This window comes from Sebastes umbrosus, chromosome 15 (assembly GCF_015220745.1).
Source record: "Sebastes umbrosus isolate fSebUmb1 chromosome 15, fSebUmb1.pri, whole genome shotgun sequence".
NCBI classification, from domain to species: domain Eukaryota; kingdom Metazoa; phylum Chordata; class Actinopteri; order Perciformes; family Sebastidae; genus Sebastes; species Sebastes umbrosus.
In genome coordinates, this window is record NC_051283.1 from 15,698,486 (window position 1) to 15,715,936 (window position 17,451).

Genomic DNA, 17,451 nt, shown 5'->3' on the forward strand with positions numbered 1-17,451 from the left:
ATATATACATACATTTGCATGAAAGCAAGCATATTTGCCCACTCCCATGTTGTTAAGTGTATTAAATACTTGACAAATCTCTCTTGGAGGTACATTTTGAACAGATAAAAAATGTGTGATTAATTTGTAATTAATTTGTAATTAATTTGTAATTAATTTGCGATTAATCGTGATTAAATATTTTAATCGATTGACAGTCCTAGTAGGTATTGATTTTTGGATTATTGATTTTTGGATTGAGGGAACATTGGAGGAAGCAGAATTGCTGTTGTAATTTGTTTTAATACTTGCATTTTGTCACACAGTCTTTTCTTAGAAACAAGCTTCTATTTCATACCAGCACAAGAACATATATTTCTTAATAAATTAACTTTTTTTATCATTTCATTTGTGTTATGATTCTGTTTCACTATAAGTGCCAATTTCAAAACTAGAACATAGTACTGTGAAGGAGCATGTGAACTGAAGAGACCAACAGAGTCAGACCAGTTAATTTGAGTAATTACAGACATTTGGATCAAAGGAAATTAATTAGCAGATTAAGTGCAAAAGAAGATTCAAGATTCAAGATTCAGCCCTTTATTGTCATTGTGTAGTACAACGAAATTAGATTGTGACAATCCCATAGGTGCTAATGAAAAGATAATACAATATAAAATATAACAATACAATATGTATATTGATGAGATGACAGTTTCGCCAGAATACAGTTTTGCCAGATTATTGCACAAAGTGTCCGTCAGATAATTATATAATTATTGCACAGCATCATATAATTATTGCACAGAGTGATCAGCATGTTATTGCACATATCCGTAACAGTAGATTTACATTGATATAACACAGATTGAAGAAAAGGTGGCAGAGGCATTGGAACTGGGAAGAAGAGTTAACGGGGCAAGTTTTCTAGAATTCAAAAAAGAGTCGGAGAAGTACATTATTTTATTTTATTTTTTTTAATTTTAATATTGATATAACGCAGATTGAAAAAAAGGTGCCAGAGGCAATGGAACTGGGAAGAAGAGTGAACGGGGCAGGTTTTCTAGAATTCAAAAAAGAGAAGGAGAATTACATTATTTTATTTAATTTAATTTAATTTAATTTAATTTTTATTTTATTATTATTTTATTTTTATTTTAATATTGATATAACACAGATTAAAGAAAGGGTGGCAGAGGCAATGGAACTGGGAAGAAGAGTGAACGGGGCAAGTTTTCCAGAATTCAGAAAAGAGTCAGAGAATTACATGATTTTATTTATTTTATTTATTTTATTTATTTTATTTATTTTATTTATTTTATTTATTTTATTTATTTTATTTATTTTATTTATTTTATTTACTGTGTTTTGTTTTATTTTGTTTTTTTTGTTTTGTTTTGTTATGTTTTATTTTATTTTATTTTATTTTATTTTATTTTATTTTATTTTATTTGTTTTGTTTTGTTTTGTTTTATTTTATTTTATTTTATTTTATTTTATTTTATTTTATTTTATTTCATTTCATTTCATTTTATTTCATTTTATTGTATTGTATTGTATTCTATTGTGTTAGCGGTGTTTACACTCCATACCACCTGGGGGCGCTAATTGACCACATCGTTGTTATCCAACACCAACCTCTAAAAAACATCAGAAAGAAGAAGAGTCGCCTCTCAGCCTCCTCTCAGTCTGATGATGCTACCAGGTCGATGCTAGCCAGCTAGCACTGATGGTTTCTCTCTCTGGATATCGATCCCCATCACTAACTCGACATGGGCAAGAGAGACAATCGAGTGGTGAGTTATGTCACACAATATGAGAGTAAAACTGAGAAACCACTGATTATATCTGCTATAAGATAAGCTAACGTTATGCTAAATGCTAATGCTAGGCTAGGCTAGCTGGAGCTAATGTAGCTAGGCTATGCTAGGCCTAGACAAGGGTCCTTTAATACACATCTCCTTTTGAAAATACAACAACATGCTCTTCATTATATGTATGTTTGTAGGTTTTCATTATTTGGTGCATCGTGTTTGTAGTTAACGCTAAAAAAGCGAGTCTCTAGTATTAGTGGTTGCTAAGCTACAATGCTAACTGTGACGTTAGCTCATAACATGTTTGGACAATATCTTTATCTTTTAAGGTATTTTTATTTTATTTATTGATTTATTTCAAAACTAACATTTGCTTCATTTAAGGTATTTTTATTTATTTATTTCAAAATGAACATTTGCTTCATTTAAGGTATTTTTATTTATTTATTTCAAAATTATCATTTGCTTCATTTAAGGTATTTTTATTTATTTCAAAATTATCATTTGCTTCATTTAAGGTATTTCTATTTATTTATTTCAAAATTAACATCTGCTTCATTTTAGGTATTTTTATTTATTTATTTCAAAATTAACCTTTGCTTCATTTAAGGTATTTTTATTTATTTATTTCAAAATTATCATTTGCTTCATTTAAGGTATTTTTATTTATTTATTTCAAAATTATCATTTGCTTCATTTAAGGTATTTTTATTTATTTATTTCAAAATTATCATTTGCTTCATTTAAGGTATTTCTATTTATTTATTTCAAAATTATCATTTGCTTCATTTAAGGTATTTTTATTTATTTATTTCAAAATTAACCTTTGCTTCATTTAAGGTATTTTTATTTATTTATTTCAAAATTATCATTTGCTTCATTTAAGGTATTTTTATTTATTTATTTCAAAATTATCATTTGCTTCATTTAAGGTATTTTTATTTATTTATTTCAAAATTAACCTTTGCTTCATTTAAGGTATTTTTATTTATTTATTTCAAAATTATCATTTGCTTCATTTAAGGTATTTCTATTTATTTATTTCAAAATTAACATCTGCTTCATTTTAGGTATTTTTATTTATTTATTTCAAAATTAACCTTTGCTTCATTTAAGGTATTTTTATTTATTTATTTCAAAATTATCATTTGCTTCATTTAAGGTATTTTTATTTATTTATTTCAAAATTATCATTTGCTTCATTTAAGGTATTTTTATTTATTTATTTCAAAATTATCATTTGCTTCATTTAAGGTATTTTTATTTATTTATTTCAAAATTAACATCTGCTTCATTTAAGGTATTTTTATTTATTTATTTCAAAATTAACCTTTGCTTCATTTAAGGTATTTTTATTTATTTATTTCAAAATTATCATTTGCTTCATTTACGGTATTTTTATTTATTTATTTCAAAATTAACCTTTGCTTCATTTAAGGTATTTTTATTTATTTATTTCAAAATTAACATTTGCTTCATTTAAGGTATTTTTATTTATTTATTTCAAAATTAAAATTTGCTTCATTTAAGGTATTTTTATTTATTTATTTCAAAATTATCATTTGCTTCATTTAAGGTATTTTTATTTATTTATTTCAAAATTAACCTTTGCTTCATTTAAGGTATTTTTATTTATTTATTTCAAAATTAACATTTGCTTCATTTAAGGTATTTTTATTTATTTATTTCAAAATTAAAATTTGCTTCATTTAAGGTATTTTTATTTATTTATTTCAAAATTAACATTTGCTTCATTTAAGGTATTTTTATTTTATTTATTTATTTGTGTATTTATTTATCTATTCATTTATTTTTGGAGACTCTTCTCTGTGTGTGGATGCAAAAAAAAAAAACCTAGATGGTTAGTTGCTTATAAATAAGTGTAACTAAAATGCCAAATGATTCAATAAAATGATGAATCATCAGATAGATAGATGTCAGATATATAATATATGAAACTACTAATGCAACCAAGAGTCCAAAATCCACAGATATTCACTAACCATCTAGTTGTTTTTTTTTGTTTTTCAATATCTTGTGGTGACGTTGCACAGTATTTTTCTTTGCTTCTTGAGTCTATATATATATATATATATATATATATAGCTGTGAATCATTAGCAGGGTCCTATTAAACTAAAAGAAAGTGTGGATAAATGTTATTCCTTTGTTTTTGGTTACAGAGAATTGATTTCAGAACACTCCTGCTGGTTTATTACAAAGCACTAAATGGTTCAGGGTCAAAATACATTTACATTTCATTTTAGAGATCTTTCCATTTTTTTTTTCTGGTTAAATTGGGTATGTGTTGGTGTTGTAGAACTATATACTGTTTATCTCAGTGCCTACTAATCTGGCATCTGGGTGTATTTCCAACATCCTCCATTAGAAATGGGTATAAAATGCTTTCCTCTGTTTGTTCCAGGCTTACATTAACCCCATTGCTGCTGCAAGAGCCAGGGGACCGGCAAATAACGCCGGACCAACTATACAAGATTATTTAAGCAGACCTCGACCAACATGGTGAGTAAACCTCCTTACTACCCTGATATAAATATTTGTTCCTTGGTAACAAAAATGAACTCTTATTTCTGAGAATTATGTTACAACCATGTCAATCAATATCGCAGCTCAATGTAGCCGTTTAAGATACTGTTGCTGGGAGGATGTGCAGTTTTCTAGTCCATGGTTCTCCCTACAGACAGCCAGAACCAGCACTTTGTCTACTGGGATAAGATAGATAAAGAAACGATTTGATTTAATAACACTTGTACTTGCTATCTTAGTGTTAAGACTTCTTGGTCCTTAATGCATCCTTAGGATTTTCCTGCGTAGAGAATTTGAATGACACTGGCTTATTCAAATTTAATGTCACAGCAGCAAAAAAGTGATAGGTTTATCCCCCTTTTTGATAGCGTTTTACCCAATGAATAGTCAGTATAGTTGCAACATCAGCATTATTCCAGGACAGGGTGCTCTCACAACTGAGCTACCAAAGAAGATTGAGAGCAGAGGGGAAGGTCCTTTGATGTGTGTAAAATAAGGGCCGTTTTTTTCATAGCCCCAATATGCATTGATTATGAATTATGCAGATTCATCTGTCAACCGCATCATCTAACCATTTTACTTGTGTATTTACGTTTATTGGTCCCCCCCATGAAACATTCAAAACTCTGCTAGCAAGAAAAAGCGCAGTCCATAAATAATTTGCTTTCTGCAAGCAAAGAGCTTCCAGTTCTTGCAGAGAGAAAAAAATATATATCTATGTCAGGAATATATCTATGTCAGGAACATATTGCTATGAAAATATATGAACGAAACCTGCAGTAGGCAGAATATTTTGGCATCATTGGGCAAAAATTCCATAATAACCTTTCAGCGTATTATAATTCAAGTGTTCTGGGAGAAAACTAGACTTCTGCACCTCCTCATGGCTCTGTTTTTCAGGCTTTAAAAGATCTAGCCCGTGATGGGAGACTCTGGCCAATCACAGGTCATTTCAGAGAGAGCGTTCCTATTGAGCGTTCCTATTGGCTGTGCTCTGGCTGGTGGGCGGTGCTGGTATTTCTTCAACTGATCTCAACATGGCTGCCGGGTCACAAACTTTATCATTTTACAGCTAAACAGTACACTACAAGATGTTTCTGAAAACATTTGAGGTGAGAAATAGGCATTGCAGTAACATATTATTTATTCATATTTGATGCCATTAGTCTCATGCACTACTGTCAGGATATAGTGGCTGCTTTATAAAAATAACTTTTTCTAATCATATTTTCTCCAATTCTACCGACTGCAGCTTTAATTTGTGCAGTTAAGAGTTTTTTTTTGTTTTGTTTTTTAACCTTTTTGAAAAAAAAAATTCTCCTCCCACTGTATTTTACATGGATCAAATCTTATCTTGTTAAATGTCATATCTGATCTTAAATGAAATGCACTCCAATCTTAGCCACAAGGGGGCACATTTAAGTCTTTATCTGCTCCTCTTCACCTTCAGTATGAAACTTCCATTTGCATTACTCAAAGAGCAATGTGTTTTCAATGCAATATTAAAAAGTAAGGGGACATAAAATACCCATGTCTGGTATTAGTTAAGGGCCTTCAATTAATTATATGTTATTATACCAGGAAAACAGAAGAATCTTGATTCATCAAACAAATGCTGGACATTAATAGGACAAGGGAGTTATGCATTTTCTGTTTACTGTAAATTCTTGCTGATGAAAAGTAGACGATCAGCTTAAACATTGCATGGAAGGGATTTTAAAAGAAGTAGCCGCCAGTGAAGTGGTGATATGAAGAGCCGCAGCTGACAGGGGCTTTTTCCAGTTTGGGCAGACGTCTGCTGACAAGCTTTACAATATAAATTGTCTTACAACTGATTTACTGTCTCTTCATCAGGGAAGAGTTAAAGGAGCAGCTGGAGAAGAAGAAGAAGGGCTCTCGAGCCCTGGCTGACTTTGAGGACAAAATGAACGTGGTATGTTTGTATTATGTTGACTGACCATAATGATACCCGTCTTTTTCTTCATATTATTTGCAATCCCTGCTATGAGTGTCAAGAGTAATGAGTCCATTATACTTGCTGTTGTTTTCAGAAATGGAGGAAAGAATTGGCAAAGAACCGAGAGAAGTTGATGGGTGCCATGTCAAGTGACAAAGACAAGGAGAAAGACAAAAAGACAACAGACAAAAAGACAACAGACAAGGAAAAAGAGGAGAAGAAAGAGAAAAAAGAGGTATGTTATCTCTTCTTCATCAGACATTTGAATGATCTCACTCTTAAATCACCATCATATTAACTGACTTTGGCTTTTCATTTGTGTTTAGAAAAAGAAGAAAGAGAAGAAGAAATCTAACAGGGTGAGGAGAGACCTCCAGTATTTTGATGGCCAGTTGTGCCACAGTACTGACACACACACACACTGTCTGCTTGTACTCTGAAGCTGGGGACACACCAACCCGACATCACAACTAGGCCTATGGACGCTGTTGCGTCGCCTTTGTTTTGGTTGTTAAGTTGCACCCGAAAACACCGCAAAGACTACAGCCGACGGCCAGTTACCACGTACGTTCTACGCCTGTGTGAGAGGAAATAACTCTCCACACCAGCAGGCGGCGATAGTCTGTATTCGTCATTCAAAAAGGGAAACCGGAAGACTCAGGAGTGGATATACAAGCCGTTGATATGATACGTAAATGAAATTAAGCAGCGTTTGCCAACCATTTTCACACCACTCTCACTCACCACTTAGCTTCATTCCATGTGGTCATGTCGCTGTGAAAATATCTATGTATTGAATGATCAGATGAGATGAAGATGAAAAATGAGAAGTCTTCTGTGTTTCTCCTCTTGACTTTACTCGTTTTTTTTTTGTTGATTTCCTCACTTCCGTTTCTCTTCTCGTGCACTGATTCGTTTAAGCTGAACAGCCAATCAGAGTGATTTCTCTCTCTGATAATAACAATAACTAATAAAAACTAGGCCTATGGACGCTCACCGACGGCCCCAAACTGTCCGACAGCCGACTGTCAGCTTGGTGTGTCAGGGCCTTGAGATGGTCTCTTACTGTGTTCCAATTCCCAAACAAGCAAATAACCTCAAGTCTAATGAACCCTGCTTTCATTGTGTTTTGGTCAAGCATTCTTCATCTTCCTCCTCCTCATCGAGTTCTGATTCCCCCAGCAGCTCCTCCTCAGAATCTGAAGACGTGGTAAGTTATTACAGACTTCAACGTGTGTTACTAGATATTGCCAAATACTTAAGACAAAACATTTTGTGACCCATAATCCAACAGCTGCAATTTAGAAGCATGGTGCTCCTGAAATAGAGACAAAGCTTCTTATTCAGAACCGGCTCTGCTGGATGATCCTGACTGATTTGATTTGTTTGATTGCTGTTGGCTGTTGTGTGCTTGTGGTGCTCGGTTACAGGTTAATTCTCAGAATAACTTCCTGTGTTTGAATAGAGAGAGTGAATTGGTTTACAGTTAACAACTGATCAGAAATAGATTAGATGTTATGTAGCCCAAACTGATCAATTAAAAGAAGGCTGTGATCTGTTCCCTGATCAATCCCGCAACTCCATGAAATTGTCTTGCACGTAATGCATTACGCGGTTTGACTGTATTTCTATTTGTGTATACAGGATGAAAAGAAGAGTGTGAAGAAAAAGCGGAAGAGAAAGAAGTCATCCACCAGGAGAGCATCAGACAGCTCAGAGGAAGAGTCTGATGCGGAAAGCAAGGTTTTTCTTTTTTTCCAACTAGCTTGTTTCAGTACACTTCAAAAGAATCAGGTTCTGGTTTTAAAAATGTGCTGTCAAACAGTTGTCCTACATTACAATGACATCAAGTTTTGTTTTTTTAAATGCCAGTGTTTAATCTAGATGTTGTTTTTCTTCCCAAGAAGAAAAAGAAAAGAATCAAGGAAGAAGGGGATAAAGATAAGGTAACTATTCTTATTCAGTAACCCACTTAACACATTTTTTGATGGTGTTAAAGGGATAGTACAGGTGATTTTGAAGTGGAGTTGTATGAGGTACTTATCCATAGTAGGTGTATTACTTACAGTAGATGACGGTCAGCACGCACCCAGTTTGGAGAAACAGACAGGAGTACCAGCAACGGGGCAAATCAATGTACTGCTGTGAACGGGGCTGGCAACAAAACCTATTTTAGCCACCTAAAAAAAACAATATCGGTTTAAGTGTATGCTGTGAAGTGGAACTAAGAGTGAAACGTATCTATACTGTTTTTGTCATCTCAGCCTGCTGGCTTTGAAGAGACAAGAGAGAGCATAGATACGTTTAACTTTCAGCTCAGTTCCCTGTCAGAAAGGGCTGTCTGACGGCAAGATAAAGGGAAAGTGTTCTAAATTTTGCTCCCGTGTCGGTACTCCTGTCAGTTTCTCCAAGCTGGGGGCGTGCCGACCGTCATCTACTGTAAGTAATACACTGACTATGGATAAGTACCTCATACAACCCCACTTCAAAAACACCCAAATTATCCCTGTAATCTTTTTGACCTTGTGTATATTTCCACAAATATGTGATGCTTTTTTTATCGCATTTCTTGTCTCTTGTTCTTGCCAGTCAAATTGAGTCGAACACTTTTGAGTCTAGGTGATATAAAGCATTCGTAATTGTGATGTAAATCTTTTGTCTGTCAGGATGACAAGAGCCGTAAAAGAAAAAGGAAGGCCGAGCGAATTTATAAAGACTCATCCTCAGAGTCCTCTGCAGAATCTGAGGGGGAAGAGGTAGTAAGTATTATTCTTAAATGGTTGTAGATGTAACGCATCTCTTTCGCCGCTTATAGCTGTTATGTGACAATTTTATTCACTACAAGAAAGCCAGACCAGTCATTAAAAAAAAAAACTCCCACCCCTAATAGACCTTCGATAATAAAAGCTTTCACCTAAAATCTCCTCTTTGTTCCGCTTTTAGCTCTTAGTTCCTCTTTTAATTCAAATTTGGGGTGAAGAAAATTATCTTAAATATCAAATTTATTCAACTTCATCCCTCAAATATTTAGTCAAAGAGAACATTAGACATTTCATAGTCCAGTTTTAGTCAACAAGACACTTGATATTTTAGCCTTGTTTAATTATAAATAATAACAGAACCTTATAGTGTACCAGTATAGGCCTTTGGCCGGTCAAACATGTCAAAACGGTGAGCATCTGATGAGACAGTCAGATTCACAGTAGTGTATAAGTTAGTCAGACTTCTGAGTCGGACCCATTCACATGAGACTGACAGATTAATCTCTGGTTGTCACAGTCACAAGACTCCCATCCACAGTGTCATTCTATAATCTTAACTACTAAACCATACACACAGTTACAATACACAATTGCCAGATACAGATAAGTTTCAGTTCTCCCCGTACGCTCACTCGCTCTCTCACTCGTCCAGATGTGCAAGCTTTCTGTCTGTCACGCTTTATGGGGAGTCTGATAAACGCTAACTGAAAAATTCTTATTTACCTAAAACTGGCAGCGTTTGTCCTCCATTCAACCTAAATCAGGAAGAGAACCGCGACCTCAGGTTGACCCATTCAGATTGACGGCTACTGCGAGTTCAACTCTCAACTGTCACTCTGAACGTCGTGTGAGGCAGACTGCATGCAGCACCTCAGTGAATGAGAGTGAGAGCAAGTGACTACAGTGGTAAAGAGTGTGATCAAGGTGGTTGAACTATCAATAACACGTGAACCATGACCTTCTAAAAATATAGCCCTCACCTTAATGGCTTAATGAGTCCAAATATCCGCTTGTTTTTCCTTTCAAGCCCTGTTGTTGGATGAAAATGATTGTGAAACTGATTGTGAAACTGAGCAAACACGGCAAAACCTTGAGTGAAAGGGGAAAGGTAACAGCGACTTATCATAAATTGGGCATGCTAACCAGATTAGCTCAACAGTAAAGAAGGAAACGATCTGGCTCAGAAACAGATGACCTTGTGAATTCAGTTGTGAACCTACTGTAACTGCTTTTGCAGATGCTTGTACCATAATTGTGAAACAAGTGTTGCAATGAAGGGGCCTTTTAGTATCGGGTGAGACTTCCCTTTTTTCCATGGTCTCATGTCAACTTTTCCTTCCCTCAGGCTGAAGCCAAGAAGAAAAAGAGAAGTAGCGAGGAAAAGGAGAAAATCACAGTGAGACAAACTTCCTTTTAGAGTCTACAGTTTGATGTGAGGCAGATGCTTATCTCATGACTACAGCAAAGACTAATGTCAGCAATGTATGACTTTAGTAAGTAGGTAAGATTTAATTGCGAGTTGAAAAATGTTTCAGGACAGGCAGGTGTACATGAAGTGCATCTTCATAATACAGAACCAGCATGTAGTGTCATCTGTCGAGGGTGCTGCAATATGTCTTTCACAAGCCATTGTCCGTTTAGCTAGCCCGAATTAGAGTGAAATTGATACTTTTGGTTTGTTTTGTATTTAGTCTGGTTCGGTTTCACCAACTGCAAAAATTAAAGTGGACCAAATATAAAAATGAATTTGCTGAGGGGTGTGTACAAAGGAGCAAATCTATCTTTTTCGCCACGAGAGCTGCCACTTCTATGCAGGGAATCGCGGACTTTGACATATTGCTGTTGAAGTTTTTTTTTTCACTTTGACTTGGCACTGATCGACTGCGCGCAAAAATCCCCCCTCTCCAGTTTATCTCAAATATATTTATAAACGTCACTATTTTTGCAGACTTTATTTAGCATATTCTGTATGTTCTCTTCGGCCTAGATGTCAAACAAACGTCAGACTTCTACAGAAGTCCAGGTCAGTCCTCTCCCACTCATGTTAACCTGTCGTTTACCTGTGTCCATCTCAACAAATGCCCATACAGACAGCCTGCGATTTGGTTCGCTTGGAAAAGGTCCGAGACAACCTCTCACAAGCTGTCTCGGACCGGTTGTTTTAGTCCACACCAGAGTACGATTACTGCGTTCACAACTGCCCAAACAAACCGTATTAAACGGGACAAAATGTTGGCTTGTGAAAGCGCCACTAGTGTCTACTCTGCCAGAAAGCAGCTATTTCTACACTTCCTAACAAATCATTATTGATAATCCAACTGTGGAATCTATGCTTAATTTAAGAGAAAAGACTTGGACACAAATGTCAAATGTTTTACGTTCACAGGACAAATCCAAGAAGAAGAGGAAAAAGAAGCACAAGAAACACGGCAGAAAAAAGAAAAAGAAGGCAGCATCTCAGTCAGACTCGGAGCTCGACTAACAACCGTAAAGCTTTACGGTTCTCTCATCTTCCTGACAGCTCACAAGTAGTGTTATTTTTGCCTTTGACCTCTGAAAACTTCTCCCATCCAGCTTTGGACATCACGCTTGAACAAGAGATCTACAGACTTGTAATGCTGGGGTTCTGTGAGTGGAGTGAAATCGAGGGAGGCACCCATCCCTCTAAGTGGCAACTACCGGTACATATCTTCTGTTGATTTTTGTCACCACGCTTTTTGTAGATAATTGTTCTTTCAACGACGGGACTGAAGTGAATTCCTCATATTCTTTTTTTCCCCCCACCTCATCTCGGAGATTTCAATGTGACTGGCACTTGCTTCCACCTTCAGTATGCTGGCCCTCTCGGAGTCGCTCTCTCTGTTTCATACCCGACATCTTGTGTTTCTAGTTGCTAGATGAGGCTGTCATGCTAGTGCCTGCGTCGTGCATGTAGAACTGATGTCTCGCCAGCCTCATATTGAAGTTGGACTTGCGATAAGAAATGTGAGCTGCACAGTCAACATTTATACAAGGGATAATTGTTCCGATAGATGAATTGTCACACTGCAGTGTAAATGTATAAACAATGGGAATTCATTAATAAAGTATTGTTTTAGCCTTTATTGCTGTTTCTTAGTTACAACCTTTATATACAGTATATACACAAATCATATTTATATGGTCCATCAACCTTTAACCCACTGGATTTGCTTTCGTGGTTGCCCTTCCCACTTTAAATACGAACGGTTACAAATCTACTTCTGTACAGTCTCACTTCCTTAAAACGTACTGGGATCTGCTGTACTGTAACAAACTCATTATGTGTAATTTAAACCTCAGTTCCACTTCCGCTATTGCATTTTGTCACAGGTTCACGCCGTACAATCTACCATTAAACAGCAGCATATCATACTAAACATATGTAACATACAGGATCAAACAATAATTAATAATAGGTGAGGGTTGCAGACCCAGTTGCCTTGTTTAATGCCTATCAACAAGTAGATAACCAACCCACTTGGATGCCATCACGTCCCATTGTGTTTACCTCAGTTAGGGCTCACATGTTTCTGACTCAAGAGTGAACTAATACTACCAATGACTTCTAAAAAAGAGAAATCCATTAATTGGTAGAAAAAGTAGTCAAACACTTTACTTTAAAAAAGTAATACTGCAATACAAATGCATTCAAAACTAATGCAAAAGTACATAACATATCATCAAAATGAACTTTAAGTATCAAAAAGTAGAGGCATTCATTAGGAAGAATGGCCCTTTTCAGATTGTTATATATTGTTGGATTATCATTTATTTTGCATTAACATGTAGGTAACATGTTAAAGGGACAGTGTGTAGGATTTCGTGGCATCTGGTGGTACGGCTGCAGATTGCAACCAACTGAGTACCCCTCCACTCACTCCTCCTGTTCTAAGACTACTGTAGTGTGAGCCACTCCGCTCAGAGGTCATCCTTACCATAATAACACTACTTTAGGAACAACAGAAATCAGACGGCGGCTGTTGGTACCACAGTTTTGCACTCTGCTGCTCACGCAACATTGCGAAGTCCGTGAAGATGACCTGCTCACTATGTAGATATGAAGGGCTCATTGTAAGCTAACAAAAACACAACAATTCTCAGTTTCAGGTGATTATACACTAATGAAAACATAGTTATGAATATTATATTCCATTTCTTATAGATCCCCGAAATGTTACACACTGTTCCTTTAATGTAGCTGGTTGACGTGTAGTCTATTTTAACTACTTAACATAGTGTTGGTTAGTCTCATGTTTATCAATGTTTCCCGTCTTATAAGTTGATCATATGTTTTGTATGTCAAATCTTTATCTGCACATTAACTATACATGTAGTGGAGTAAAAAGTACAGTATCTGTTGGAGTAGAAGTAGAAAGTAGCAGAGAATGGATATGCTCAAGTAAGGTACACATACTGTACCTCCAAATTGTGCTTAATTTTACTTGAGTTACATTCCACATCTATGTATTAAACTACGTAAGACAGTAGTTCATATCTTTTAAAAACTTGCTCTTCTTGCTCTATCCCCCACTGTGAGTTTAAAAGTCATATTAGAATAAAGGTTGAAACATTCAAAGTACATCCTACTTTAAAAAAAAATTCCATCCATGTAGCATCAATACTTTTGAGGTTTTACAGGCAGGTCTTGTGATGCTGATGGTTTCAAAGGTTAATGAGAGCATGTAAAGTCTTCCCTGTTTAAACATTGCAGTGTGTGTGTTTGCAGCCTCATACAATGATTAATCAAACCCTCCTTTTAAAATCCAAGTATGGTCAGTGGATGTGAACTAGCAGAAAACTTGATGTTCTAATCTGACAGTCACAGGACACAGGGGGTGTGAGATACAGTTTGACTTCCAGACTTGTTCGGTCAGTGGGAGGGACTGATCTGCCATATAAAGTAGGTGCAGTGTGTCAGTTCACTTCAGGAAACTGTGAGACGTACAGTAGAACAGGAAGCTTTCGAATCACTTCACTTGCAAGGTAAGTGATAATAAAAAGTATAAATCTGCATCAAATCCTTTCTTGGCATAAATGTATCAGTGATGTTTTTGAGTGAAAGTAAGTTCCTAGTTTAGGCTGAAATGAAACTGAAAGTTGCAGCAAGTGAGCAGAGTGATTGTGCAGTAGAAGTTTGACCTTTAAGTCAGATTGTGAACAAAATATGCAGGAAGAATTTTCCTGAAACTGCACATAATGTGTCACATGTAACTGATTCAAATTAATTTTATATTAATACTCTTTTGCAGATGTTGAAGATAACTCTGTGGCTGTTAGTGGGAGTGTTTGTGTGGGGGTTTGCGTCCTGCTCCGTCAAATGTCCAGACGGGAATGTCTGTTCCGATCGCGCCACCTGCTGTAGGACTAGTCATGGGTACAGCTGCTGTCCGTATCCAAATGTAAGTTAACACATAAAGTAACTTGACCTGTTGTTTTTAAAACATTTTTGTCTGTAAAACTGGTGCAAATCTTCCTCCCTTAATGTCTGTGTGTCTGTATTCACGTGTCTTTAGGCTGTGTGTTGCTCTGACTTGGCCCACTGCTGCCCCTCAGAGTATCGCTGTAACCAGGTCACCCAGATGTGTGAGAAGGAGCCGTGGATGAAGATACCCATGGTGACGAAGGAGGCTGCAGAGGAACCAAGCACTCCTGTTCTACCTGCATTTCCCATCCAGGAGCTCGAGAACAACCATGTGCCAGAACAAAAAAAGAGCTCAGTTGTCTACTGTGACATCTATAACACTTGTCCCGATGGCACTACCTGCTGCAGACACCCAACCGGTCTCTGGTTCTGTTGCTTGTACAATCATGTGAGTTGACCTGCATACTCTTGCACAATAACGACTGCAATGAATCATTATTGTTATGATAAGTCAAAGCTTGCAACTCAAGTTTTTTGGAATGTAATTGTTGCGCATGTAACAAATAACCTGTACCTTGTTGTAACTTGTAGGGCCGGTGTTGTCTGGATGGCTACCACTGTTGTCCTTATGGCTACAACTGTGACGTCACTTATCAATACTGTGTGAGGCAAGGCCTGCGATATCCCTTCTCCCCCAAACAAAGTTTGTCTTCAGTCCCTGCCTCTCTCATCTCAACTCCAGAAGACCAAAGCACCTTGCTAGAGGTAGGACAAATCACAGTAAATGTGCCTTTTGGTGTATAAATCCTGGGATCTGAATGACCATCCATTCACATAAAGCACTAAAGACCCTGAAAGCCAGTTTCTTCAATCAGCTTCTTACTATAAGTGATGGGGTCCTACATGAATACACAATTTTCAGACAATTTAAGTGCACATTGCATTTTGTTTTTTGTCTTGGCTTTTTTTTCACTGGGTTAAAGTGGGCATGGCTTAGTTGGAAAAGAGTGATGTCACATCCTTCCGTGCGCCAATCAGGATTTAGCATCATTTGAATCCAACTGTGACAACAGTTGTGGGTTTGTTTGCTTATGTTGGCAGGCCTGAGTCTTGATTGATAAAAATCTTAACAAATAATACCCAAAGGGTGTTTTTTCCCCTAAATTTAAAAGTGCTGTAATCAATATTTTTATTTTAACAATGGATCAAATGACTACATCAATGTGAAAGATTTCCCTTGTAATGAAAAACATACAGAGAAATTACACATCTCCCTTCTCTGTTCCACTTAGCTCTACAAAGTGCTTTAGCATCTTTTAGGTCAGTGGTTCCCAGCCTATTTCTCATAATCACTCTAAAGAAATTACAAATTAAATCAGCTTTCTTAATGGATAGAACTCGTCAGTTTCATCAACATAAATAAATTGATGATTGACGTATTCGCCAAGCGAATGCAGATACTTAATATGATCTTTTTTTGGTAACGTTTATTAATGTGGTTAAATAAATGTCATTTAATTGATGGTGTTGTCAGATTGCTTAATACAGGTGCAGACCTCCCTTTGTGTGCGTCAATCAAGAGAGCAAATTGCGTTTTTTGACCGCAATGAAAATGTTGTTTTTGAAAGGCTAAACGCCAACAAATATGGATTGAAGCAGAATATTTCATTAGATTTTGTTCGGTAGGAAATATATCTTTTTAAATAGTTTTATTTACAGGCTTTTGTATTAATTATCCATTAAGTGTGTTATTATAATTTTAGCTATACATGAGCAAATCTAATTTTAACCACCCCAGAGCAGACAAATCCTGGCACACCCCCTGTGATCTTTGGCGCCCCCTAAGGGGGGCCCAGACCCCAGGTTGGGAACCACTGTTTTAGATATTGTTTTGGTTTTACAGCCCACCCCTTTCCTGTTTCCATTGCTGCCAAGTGGCCAAAGCTCTTGCAGGTTTTATTTTGATTGTTGTTTAGTTTATGAATATTTAATATTATAGACAAATTCTTGCGATTAAAATCATTTAAAGATCTCTCATTTCAAAAAAAATTTGATGACTAGTTATCTAATATGAAAATAAATATGTATTCATGCTTAAATATATTAATAGCCAGGGTATAATGGTCAGTTTGTGTGTACCTTTTGCAGACACCAATGACAGCTGTGACAGAAGCCAGTGGCGGCAACGCTGAGGTCGGAGTCATTCGCTGTGATCCCACCTTTTTCTGCAAACCAGGAACTACCTGCTGCCAAAAAGGCCCCACCGGCCCTTGGACCTGCTGCCCCTACAAACTGGTATGGATTGTGCATGAAATATTAAATCCATCATGATGTTATGGTGCAATGTTCTGAGGGAAAACAATGAGGCAAAAGTGCTTAGACAAACAGGAGTTTAGAGGGTGTAATGCATAGAACAATTAAATGATCAGCATAATTTCATGTCTGTCTACATCATAAACACCACAAACTGATGCAACTGACATAAGTTTCAATGTCCTTGTTCTGAATGTAAACCTAGAAATTCACCTGCGTATCACCTTTACTGCAGTATTTTACTAGTCAGTACTATTTTTTCTAACATCAAGACCTGTTCTGATTCAGGGCCAGTGCTGTGCAGATGGTCGTCACTGCTGTGATTATGGATATACATGCGACTCCACCTCCCTGTCATGCAATAAAGGGTACTCTCAGATCCCCTCAGGAGCACAGGAAGACGTCAAAACAGTCTGAGGGCATGTTGTTAAAGTTTTTGCACTGTAACAGCTTTGCCATTATTTTGGTAGGCTACATATTTCAGATCAAATCTAACAATGCATCATCATCAGACCTAGATGACGGCTGAATGATGTGCTTACAACCTCAAATGATTATTTCTTTTATCCAAGGTGGATTCCATTTCAGATGAGTGTTTTTTTATGCTGCAGTGCTTCTCACAAATGATGGATGTAAACATAAATTTTTTAGTAACCAGCTTAGATTTCATGCAAAAGTTTTTATCCATTGCGGTAGT

At 36.2% G+C, this 17,451-nt stretch overlaps 2 protein-coding genes across 14 annotated transcripts in view; both read left to right on the top strand.

Moving 5' to 3' along the window:
• The first annotated feature begins 1,599 nt into the window (after window positions 1–1,599).
• fam133b (family with sequence similarity 133 member B) lies at window positions 1,600–12,162 on the top strand. 13 transcript variants are annotated; one of them, XR_005210179.1, is made up of 13 exons: window positions 1,600–1,775; window positions 4,218–4,315; window positions 6,194–6,272; window positions 6,391–6,531; window positions 6,623–6,655; window positions 7,435–7,506; window positions 7,941–8,039; window positions 8,201–8,242; window positions 8,963–9,055; window positions 10,404–10,454; window positions 11,445–11,545; window positions 11,633–11,739; window positions 11,855–12,162. XR_005210179.1 is itself a non-coding variant. In XM_037794022.1 (12 exons), exons 1-11 carry the CDS (start codon window positions 1,752–1,754, stop codon window positions 11,538–11,540), a joined length of 828 nt encoding a protein of 275 aa, XP_037649950.1. In that variant the 5' UTR covers window positions 1,600–1,751; the 3' UTR covers window positions 11,541–11,545; window positions 11,633–12,162. The 13 variants fall into 13 exon arrangements, 9 of the variants coding, with proteins under 9 accessions (XP_037649950.1, XP_037649955.1, XP_037649952.1 ...); XM_037794022.1 differs by having other exon boundaries at window positions 11,633–12,162; XM_037794027.1 differs by lacking the exon at window positions 10,404–10,454 and having other exon boundaries at window positions 11,633–12,162.
• A 1,736-nt stretch (window positions 12,163–13,898) lies between these two features.
• Window positions 13,899–17,451, top strand: part of LOC119502815 (progranulin-like) — a 3,715-nt gene continuing 162 nt past the window's right edge. Inside the window, exons 1-6 of the mRNA XM_037794020.1 lie at window positions 13,899–14,062; window positions 14,329–14,478; window positions 14,593–14,889; window positions 15,033–15,206; window positions 16,590–16,736; window positions 17,043–17,451. The exon at window positions 17,043–17,451 is cut by the window's right edge and continues 162 nt beyond it. Coding sequence (XP_037649948.1) covers window positions 14,329–14,478; window positions 14,593–14,889; window positions 15,033–15,206; window positions 16,590–16,736; window positions 17,043–17,171 — 897 coding nt within the window. The 5' untranslated portion in view covers window positions 13,899–14,062 and the 3' untranslated portion in view covers window positions 17,172–17,451. The remainder of the gene's footprint in view (window positions 14,063–14,328; window positions 14,479–14,592; window positions 14,890–15,032; window positions 15,207–16,589; window positions 16,737–17,042) is intronic.

Coding starts and splice junctions, on each gene's coding strand:
- fam133b (XM_037794022.1), top strand. CDS start 1,752: ATGGGCAAGAGAGACAATCGAGTG. Junction 6,656..7,434: donor AGAAGAAGAAATCTAACAGG/GTGAGGAGAGAC, acceptor GTTTTGGTCAAG/CATTCTTCATCTTCCTCCTC. Junction 9,056..10,403: donor AATCTGAGGGGGAAGAGGTA/GTAAGTATTATT, acceptor TCCTTCCCTCAG/GCTGAAGCCAAGAAGAAAAA.